Source organism: Manacus vitellinus, unplaced genomic scaffold (assembly GCF_001715985.3).
Source record: "Manacus vitellinus isolate BGI_N305 unplaced genomic scaffold, ASM171598v3 scaffold_47_pilon, whole genome shotgun sequence".
Classification (NCBI taxonomy): domain Eukaryota; kingdom Metazoa; phylum Chordata; class Aves; order Passeriformes; family Pipridae; genus Manacus; species Manacus vitellinus.
Window position 1 is genome coordinate 4750743 of NW_021940585.1, and position 8737 is coordinate 4759479.

The following is an 8737-nucleotide window of genomic DNA, read 5'->3' on the forward strand; positions in this document are numbered from 1 at the left end:
CGCAGCCGCTGCGGGCCGAGGCCGTGCCCGAGGTCGAGTTCCTCCGCAGCAAGCGCCTGGCGTTCCTCCAGCGCTGGCACCTGCCCGTGCCCGACCCCGACCACGGCTACCACAGCCTGGAGGAGGAGCAGCAGCACAGGGACGTTCGCCGGGAAGCTGCGGGGCACTGGGACCAGCGGGGCGGTGCCGGGCAGCTGGAGCAGCCCGAGGATCCAGGGAGACAGCCCGTGGAGCAGGAGGGGGTCCGGGATGCGGAGGAGGAGGAGGAGGAGGAGGAAGTGTTGCCTGTAGGGGATGGTGAGGACTCGGACACAGAGCAAAACCTCCCGGTTTCGACCAGACCTGCGTGTGCGAATAAATTAATCGATTATATCATCGGGGGAGTTTTCAGCGGGGAGGAGAGTGAGGGTGAGGAGGATTGGGATGATGATGGTGATGATGATGACGATGACGGGTTCGACAGCGAAGAGCTTCCCTCGGACTCAGAGGCCGGCAGCCAGGACGGGGAGAGGCTTCACCTCTGGAATTCCTTCTATAGTTTGGATCCCTACGACCCTCAGAACTTCACAGCCACCATTCAGACATCTTCCAGCGATCCGGGAAGGGAGATGTCGGATGTGGAAGAGGAGGAAGAAGAAGAAGAAGAAGATTCGTGGGCAGAATCCTCCTCAGGCTCTGCTCATAGTTCTGAAGAGGAGGACGAGTGGGACTGTGGCAGCGTGGATGAGGCAGAAAGCTTGAAACTTTGGAACTCGTTCTGTACCTCGGACGATCCATACAACCCTCTAAATTTCACGGCAGCCTTTCAGACCGCAGAGAAAAAAGGGACGCCGAGTTCGGTCCCTGCCGAGCACTTCACTGTGTGCCGGGTACAGCTGGAGAGACGCAGCTGTGGGCTCGGTGACTTGGGGCACCGTGGGATTCTGTCCGGCGAGAAAGCTGCGAATTCCAAGCGGAAAAAGGTATATTCTTGTTTTACATTCGTGTGTTTCGGGGCTGCAAAAAAAAAACACTCACAACAAACCCACATTGCTCCGAGCAGTACGGAGTGGGTGAGGTCATTCCAGCATTCCAGATCTGCCTCCATGAGCTTACGTGCTAATTATTTCCCTGGAATTTTGTGCCTCATCCTCGACACGTGATGGGAAATTTTGTCAAAAGTTTCTTTTGTAGACTTGAAGTTAAATTTTCCTTTTAAGATGCGGTTTCTCTTCTCAGTCTGGGGTGTAACGTGGTGTCGTCATCAGAGAAACTCCAGCGCTGTGGCGTCCGATTTTCCCCGAGAAACTCCAGAGCTGTGATGTGCTTTCCTGGAAAGCACCAGTTTCTGTGGGGAGGAATTTGGTTTTAAACATTTAGGGATTTTTTTTTGTAACCCGAGCAGGCTTCTTAACGTGTTCTGGAGTAGGAAGAACTCGTTTAGCACGTGTGGGGTGTGTCACACGTGTGTTGGGTGTGTCACACATGTGTTGAGTGTTAATGTACGTTGACAGCTGGCATATGGTTAAAACATGCTTCAGTTGACCACTGAAGTTTCCATACAAACTGTGGTAATATTCCCATTTCCATTTCAGGGAGTATTTTATATTATAGTTCAGCAGTTGTTTATAAAAGGGATGTATTCAGGAACTGGACTTTTGAGACCAAACTGGAAATATAACGTGTTTTTTGAAGAATTTGGGTGTTAAAAACCCTGTAATACCTGTGCCAGGATGCAGGTAAATAGCAATTCATCCTCTCCCCAGTTTTGTGGTGCTGCAAATGTCCAGGGTGGTTTTTCAGGTGTGATGTCTGAGTGTTGATACCTCAAACATTCATATGAGTAAATGGCTCGTGGTGTAACAAGTCATCAAAATAGAAAACCTGTATAATTCCTGTTTTAGTGCTTTTACAGCAGAGACCTTTGGTTTCTCCCTTAATTTAGGTTAAGGACACGGGGAGGGAGCAGTGCTGGGCCCTGCCCAGGGGTGTCCCAGGGGTGCAGAAGCAGCAGGAATTCTTGGCTCTGCAATGCCAGGCCATGGTGAAAGAAGGATGATGTGGCTGCAATATCCCACCTGACGTCACAGCCCTGGTTGTGCCCCAGGGTGGCTCAGACTGATGTAAAAACGCTGTAAGGTGGGAAGGCTGATGTAACAGCTCCTAAAGCAGGTGCTTAATTAGGGCCAGGAAAACCGAGGGAATGCTGAGGTGTTCCCAGGAATTCTCCAGGTCATTCCTCCAGCTCGAGGCTGTTCCTGTCTGGCACTGTGCAGGATTGATGTCTGGAAACCATAAAGGGTTTGTTTCCCCCACGAGGGAGCAGGACATGGACACGCTGTGAGGGCACGTGGATCCAATGGCCCTGCTCCCACAGAAATTTGGGATCACTGCACCAGGATTAGATGGTTTCTGGAGGTTGTTTGGTGTCCAAGGCCAGGTTGGACAGGGCTTGGAGCAACCTGGGATAGTGGAAGGTGTCCCTGCCCGGGGCAGGGGGTGGGACTGGGTGAGCTTTATGGTCCCTCCCAACCCAAACCAGTCTGGGATTCCATAGCTGGTGTCTCTGTTTTCTGGGAAGGCTGGAAGATGGCTGTGCCACAGACAGCAATCCCCACACTCCTCATTGTGTCATCATGGGCTGGGGGTGAAATCAGGGGTCTGTGTTAATAAATCCCAGGAATGGAGGTTTTTTGTGCCTCTCCAAGTGTTTTGCTGATTCCAGGAGTTGTCTGTGGTGACAGTGTGTGCTTGTCCTCGGGAACCAGCCCTGGTGTGAGAGGTGCTGACAGCTGGTTTATCCTTCAGTTGTCCACCTTTTCATAATGCAGAGCAGCACAAAGTTCAGCAGGAGCCTGACACAGGCTGGGTTTACTCAGAAGGACTTAAATCCTTATTACAGCCGTAGTTTAAACACTGCCAAGCATAGAGCCTGAGTCTGTAAGTCCCTTTATTTTCTTAAAATAGCTGAGTGCCTCTTAAAAATAGCCAAGAGTGAAAGTTTTCCTGGGTCTTTTAAGGTGCCTTTTGAGCTAATTTCCCTGTGTGAACTAACCCCCTGGAACTGCAGAGCAGCTGGAAGCAGGGGGTTGTTGCAGTCACAGGGGGATGAGTGTTGCTTCCTTATCTGTGGTGACTCACAGGACTCTTTACTCCACACAACAATGGTTGTGCCTTTTTTTAACGTTCTTGTGTAATCTCCAGCAATCCAGACTGTTGGCTGGAGCACGTTCACAGCCCTGGAGTGACCTGTGTGAGGTGACAGCCCCGTGTCACGAGGGTGTCACCACACAGGGGACATGGTGTGACGTGTCCTCGGCTCTGAGGGGCCTCTTGGGCAGCAGTTGAGTAACTCTGTAGTAGCTGAGCACTGTTTTGGTCAAGGCAAGACAGCAACTGGTTGATTTTAAAGCTGAGAGGTTGATTTTTAAAGCTGAGATGGGGCAGAGACCTGGCAGGAACAGGGAATCATGGCCTGGTTTGGGTGGGAAGGGACCTTAAAGATCACCCAGTGCCACCCCCTGCCATGGGCAGGGACACCTTCCACCAGCCCAGGTTGCTCCAAGCCCCATCCAGCCTGGCCTTGGGCACTTCCAGGGATGGGGCAGCCACAACTTCTCTGGGAAATCCATTCTAGCCCCTCATCCCCCTTACAGGAAAGAATTCCTTCCCAGTATCCCACTAAACCTACTCTCTGAACAGGTTTCTGAGGCTTTCTGCTATTCAAAGTGTTTAATAACTTCTGTTTTTTAAAAAAACAAACAATCTACGTAAAAATGTGAAGTTCCTTTTGCACGAGTGGTGAACTCTTTACTAAATAACTTGCTTTTTCCAGGTCACCTTCCTTGAAAAAGTGACTGAGTATTACATAAGCAGCGAGGAGGATCGGAAAGGACCCTGGGAGGAGATGGCACGAGATGGATGCAGGTTCCAGAAACGGATCCAGGAGACAGAGGAAGCCATAGGATACTGCTTCACCTCAGAGCATAGACAGAGAGTATTCCACAGACTCCAGGAAAGCTCCTCCCAGAGGGTTGATCCCTTCTAGCACCTTACCCCACCTTAGCTGTGTGACCCTAAAACACCCATGAACACCTACACAAGAAGTGGCAGCTGCATGTGCTATTCTGGAATGGGGAGAGAAGTGGGATTGGAATTGTCCCAGTTTTTGTGTATTCAGCCTGCAAATATCCCTGAGTGTCCCATTTTGATATCCAGGTGAAATCCTGGAGGGTGAGAGTGGTCCAGTCTCATTCCTTTTGATTAACACTTGACACCCAGACTGCTTTAGGTGAAATGCATTCCAAAAAAAAAAAAAATGCCTTGTCTGCCGTCTGTTGGGAAGTGGTGACTGTTTAGTTGGATTTTTGCACTTTGAAAAAAAAGCAAAACCTATTTTGAAGGAGATATTTATGGGGCTCAGCCCCTGGTATTGCAGTTTTGATTTAAAGTTTCCCGAGAGTCGTGGTGTTTTCTCGTTGTTCTCCACCTTGTACAAAAGTCTCACATGTTGTTCTCTAATAACTTTGACTTAACTGTGTGAATCCCTCCTTCTAGATCCCAGTTTTGCATGGAATCCAGTGTTTTGAGTGTTTATGTAGCATTTTGATGTCAATGTTTCAGTCAGGCACACTGGGGGAGCTCTGGTGCATCACAAACCCTTTGGTTTGACTTATTTAAATAATACCTTGAGCCAGGACTATTCCAGAGGGTTCTGGCTGCTTGTGCACCACATTTCTTGCCTTTTAAGGCAGGGAAGTTTCTCATCCCAATCAATAATTAAAGCTTCAAGGCACACGTGGAGGCTGTGGGTGATGTTTGAATTTAGGGAGCCACGCAAGGGAACTAGTCCCTAATTATTTATTTACTCTAAGAATAACTTTGCTATAATTCTGCTTTAAAATAGAGATTGTGGTGGATTCTTGTATCCAGCCTGCTTGTTCTGGTACTTTTAAGGAGAATTATCTCTGATTTAAGGAAATCTGAAGGCAGCAAATCACCGTGTTCTTTACCAAAAGCCAGTATTAACACTCTGTGTGTCTGCACTGGGTCACCTGGGACAAACAACATTCCACCTGTGGAAAGCTGAGCTCCTTGGTGGAAGGACAGCACTCCTGATTTATATTCCTAACTTCAAATATTGAATTAGTTCAGTTAAGATAAAGAGCAGCACTGTTGGAGGGGGGTGTTTGGACCTGTTGGCCAAGCAGGTGTGAGGTCACCCAGAGCCCCAAACTGGAAGAATTCCTGTCTGTTTGCACCAAAATGGGTGAAAAAAATAAATGAGTTGCTGCTTGGTTTGTTTGTTTGTTCAGCTGAGCAGAATCATTTCCCTTTTGTAGGGGAGAAACCTTAAAAGTACTTTAAATTTGTGATGAATCGTTTCAGTTTTTAATTTGCAAGAAAAATCACAGCTCCCTGGAGGGAAAAGCTTCTCCCCAGGGCTTTACTTTCTGCTTTGCTGTGGGGTCATTTTGGCCAGGTCTTAATTCTGACTCAAAAATTTCCGAGTTTTTTGGCTTCATGCTTTAATCTCCTTGCACTTCTGAGGTTTTTAAAAATTGATTTGCTGTGTTTGCACTTAGAAAATTCAGAGGATTTGCTGAATTACAGCAGAGTTGTGTAAACTTCAAATCCAGCCAAAAATTCCTGCAGCATTTCAGAGGGGCTGCATGAAGGCAATGCAGCAATGTTGGTTTCCATCTTCCCCCTCCCCCCAAAAAAAAAATTTGATTCTCTTTTCCTACAAAAAAATTCCAGCTGTGAAATTGTAAATTCTGATCAGGCCCTCAAATCCTGGGAAATCATCTCGGAATTTCTAGGAGCCCATTTTGCTGTCTCATGTTGGATCTGCTTTTCAGCTTAGGGAAAAGGGGTGATAAACGTGGAATTAGAAGGGATTTGTTGGTTTATGGTCAGTGTGATCAGTACAAACCTGCTGCTCCTGGCAAGTCACACTACAGCCCTTTTTCCATGAATTTCCCAATGTCTTTGATCTTGGAGAACTTGGTGCTTCAGTTTTTCGTGGACAGCTCGTTTTTATTGGTGCTTTGTGAGGAGCTTTGGAGTGGTGGGAATGAACACCTGCAAAAAGCCTTGGAAAAACCTGTCCCTGGGAACAAACAGAATTGATAAATTATGGGTAAATTAGATCAACAACTGCTGCTCCCAAAGTGCTTAAACACTGGAAAAATGGCTTTTACCCATCCTGAAGTGTGTCCAGCACTCCCACTGCTGCTTCCCACCTGCTCGGGTGAGCTTTTCCACTGCTCCAACCTCACGTTTTCCAAGGATCCAGTGTAAGGTGAGAGGGAATTAACACTAAATTCATCACCATAAACATCTTTTAGAACTCGGTGTCACCCTTTCTTCCCTAGAAAATTCCTTAAACTGGTCGTTCAGGCCGTGTCCATGTGTCAGTGCTTGGGGTGAGACAGTAAAAATAACACTTGTAGGACTTTAAATCAAAACTGTGATGAGCAGATTTTATTTTTGTATAATTTAGAGAAAACTTAGAAAACCTTCAGCATTGGCTTTATACAGATTTTACTTGATTTGTGTCGAGTTTGTTGGGTTTTTATATCTAAAGTTCTATTTCTGTACATAATAAACTATTCAGAACTAATCTGTAAATTGTAATAAAGATATTTGCAAGATAATTGGGTTGCTTTGGAAAGACTCATGGGGTGGCTGGAAAAAGCAGGGATGGATTGATTGTTGTGGAAAGGTGTGTCTGTCACTCCATGTTTTTTACAGGGAATGCCTTCCTTTTGGCTCCTGAGGGTGAAGCCAGAATTCCTGGCAGGAAGGAGGAGGCTGGAGGTGCTGCATGGACCAAGGTGGGCTCTGTACCCCAGAACTGGAGGTGCCTGGGGGCACAAATTGGCTTTTCCAGGGCTTCCCAGGGGATGGGAGGTGTCAGGATTGTGATCCCTCTGGAACAGGGATCAGTGTCCTCAGGAACAGTGTGGTCCTGCCCTTGGAATTGGGAATGAGTTCAAAGGCCACGTGTGGTCACACCTCCAGGGTGAGTTTTGGGGTGGGATTTTAAGGTTTTGGTTATTCAGTTTATTCCCTAAAGCTCACTGTGGAACTGATTTGCTCCCTTTTTCCAGCCCAATCCACGTGTTCCTCCAGGGTTCCACCTTGTCTGGGCATCCCTAAAACACCCCAGTGAGGGATTGGTTTCTCTGAGAGCATCAGGGTGGAAAACTTGTGGAATAGACAAGGGAAAAGCTGGATCTTCCTGCAGTATTGAGCAAAGGTGGATGTGAGGAACATCCCAGCTCCAGGGGGGGATTTGGTGTTTTAAGTCCTGGTCACCTGCTGGGTCTAAAACCTGCCCTCAAAGGAGCCTTGGGGTTCCTGCACTCCCTGGAAAAGCTTGGAGAGACCCCTGTGGGTGTGCAGGGAGAGCTCCCTGGGCTGGCAGCACGTCCAGATGCCTTCTGGAACACGGGAATCCTGCTGGGGCTCCTTCCTCCCCTCAGCAGTTGGAGTTCAGCCGATCTATCCATGCTGGAGGAGGATTATTCCCACTCTGCTGCTCTTCCTTCTCCACAGGGCACAGGGACTCGGGAGTTCTGCACGTTGGTGCTTCTGGGGAGCTGCTTTGGCCCCCCAGGAACCAGGTTCTTCAGGAGCAGAGACTCTGGGTGGCTCCAGGAGGGATTCCAGGGAGAGCCCAGCATTCCAGCTGCGCGGCCTCGGCCTCATGGGCTCCAACTGGGATTTAATCCCAGGTTTATTCCACTGTTCAGGAGGGATAAAGCTGTGCATAACCTGTGCATTAGTCTGGAGGGTATAAAGTGTCAGAGCCATGAGGAGCATCCACGTGCCCCCTGAGGAATGCTGGGATAAAACCCTGGCTTTATCCCCTTTATCCGCCCCTTGGATGGGCGTTGCTTTCCGTACCTGTCAGATTTTTGGGATGGCACGTTGGCATTTTGCTTATGCAGGAACTGTCTTCCCCACCCCTCCAGCTTCCCTGGGGAATCCATTCCAGCCCCTCACCCCCCTCACAGGGAGGAATTTCTTCCTAATATCCCATCTAAACCTGCTTTCTTTAATCCAACGAAATCCCTGGCTGCGGGAATGTGCTGTGTGGAGCATCTGGCTCCGGCAGGATGGGCTCGGAATGTCCCAGCAGCTGTGCCAAAGGAGGTTTTTCTCGGCACAATTCACTGATTCCAAGACAAACCTGGCTTGCAATTGCCCACCAGGTAGTACAGGGAAGCTGCTGGGGATAAATTCCTGCTGGATGCAGTTGGAGTTGTACCTTTAGCCAAGCCTAAACACCTGTGCAGGGAAGGCACCTGCCACTGGTGCTCCAGAGCCAAGAAAGGTCCTGCTTGGAAAACAAGGCTCTGATGCTGGATGGGTCTGTGGGATTTGGGTGGTGGAAGCAGCGTGTTTAAACTGCTCTGGAGAGCCCAGTGTGAGCTGCTCCTTGGCCTGTGGGAAGCACCAGCCTGCTTCCTTCCCCATCCCTCCTTTCTTCCTCATCCCTGCTTCCTTCTCCATCCCTGCTTCCTTCTCCATCCCTGCTTCCTTCTCCATCCCTGCTTCCTTCCCCATCCCTGCTTCCTTCCCCATCCCTGCTTCCTTCCCCATCCCTGCTTCCTTCCCCATCCCTGCTTCCTTCCTCATCCCTGCTTCCTTCCTCATCCCTGCTTTCCTCCTCATCCCAGCTTCCTTCCCCATCCCAAGAGAAAAGGCACCTCATCAGGAATGGAAAACTGGTGCCAACCGTCCCCTT

The 8737-nt window shown here is 48.9% G+C and overlaps 1 protein-coding gene across 1 annotated transcript in view; it reads left to right on the forward strand.

The window, feature by feature from the left end:
• PIK3C2B (phosphatidylinositol-4-phosphate 3-kinase catalytic subunit type 2 beta) overlaps nt 1–6638 on the forward strand; it is a 33680-nt gene extending 27042 nt beyond the window's left edge. The window contains exons 16-17 of the mRNA XM_029962497.1: nt 6–962; nt 3815–6638. Of these exons, the coding sequence (XP_029818357.1) occupies nt 6–962; nt 3815–4027 (1170 nt within the window). The 3' untranslated portion in view covers nt 4028–6638. The remainder of the gene's footprint in view (nt 1–5; nt 963–3814) is intronic.
• The last annotated feature ends 2099 nt before the right edge of the window (nt 6639–8737 follow it).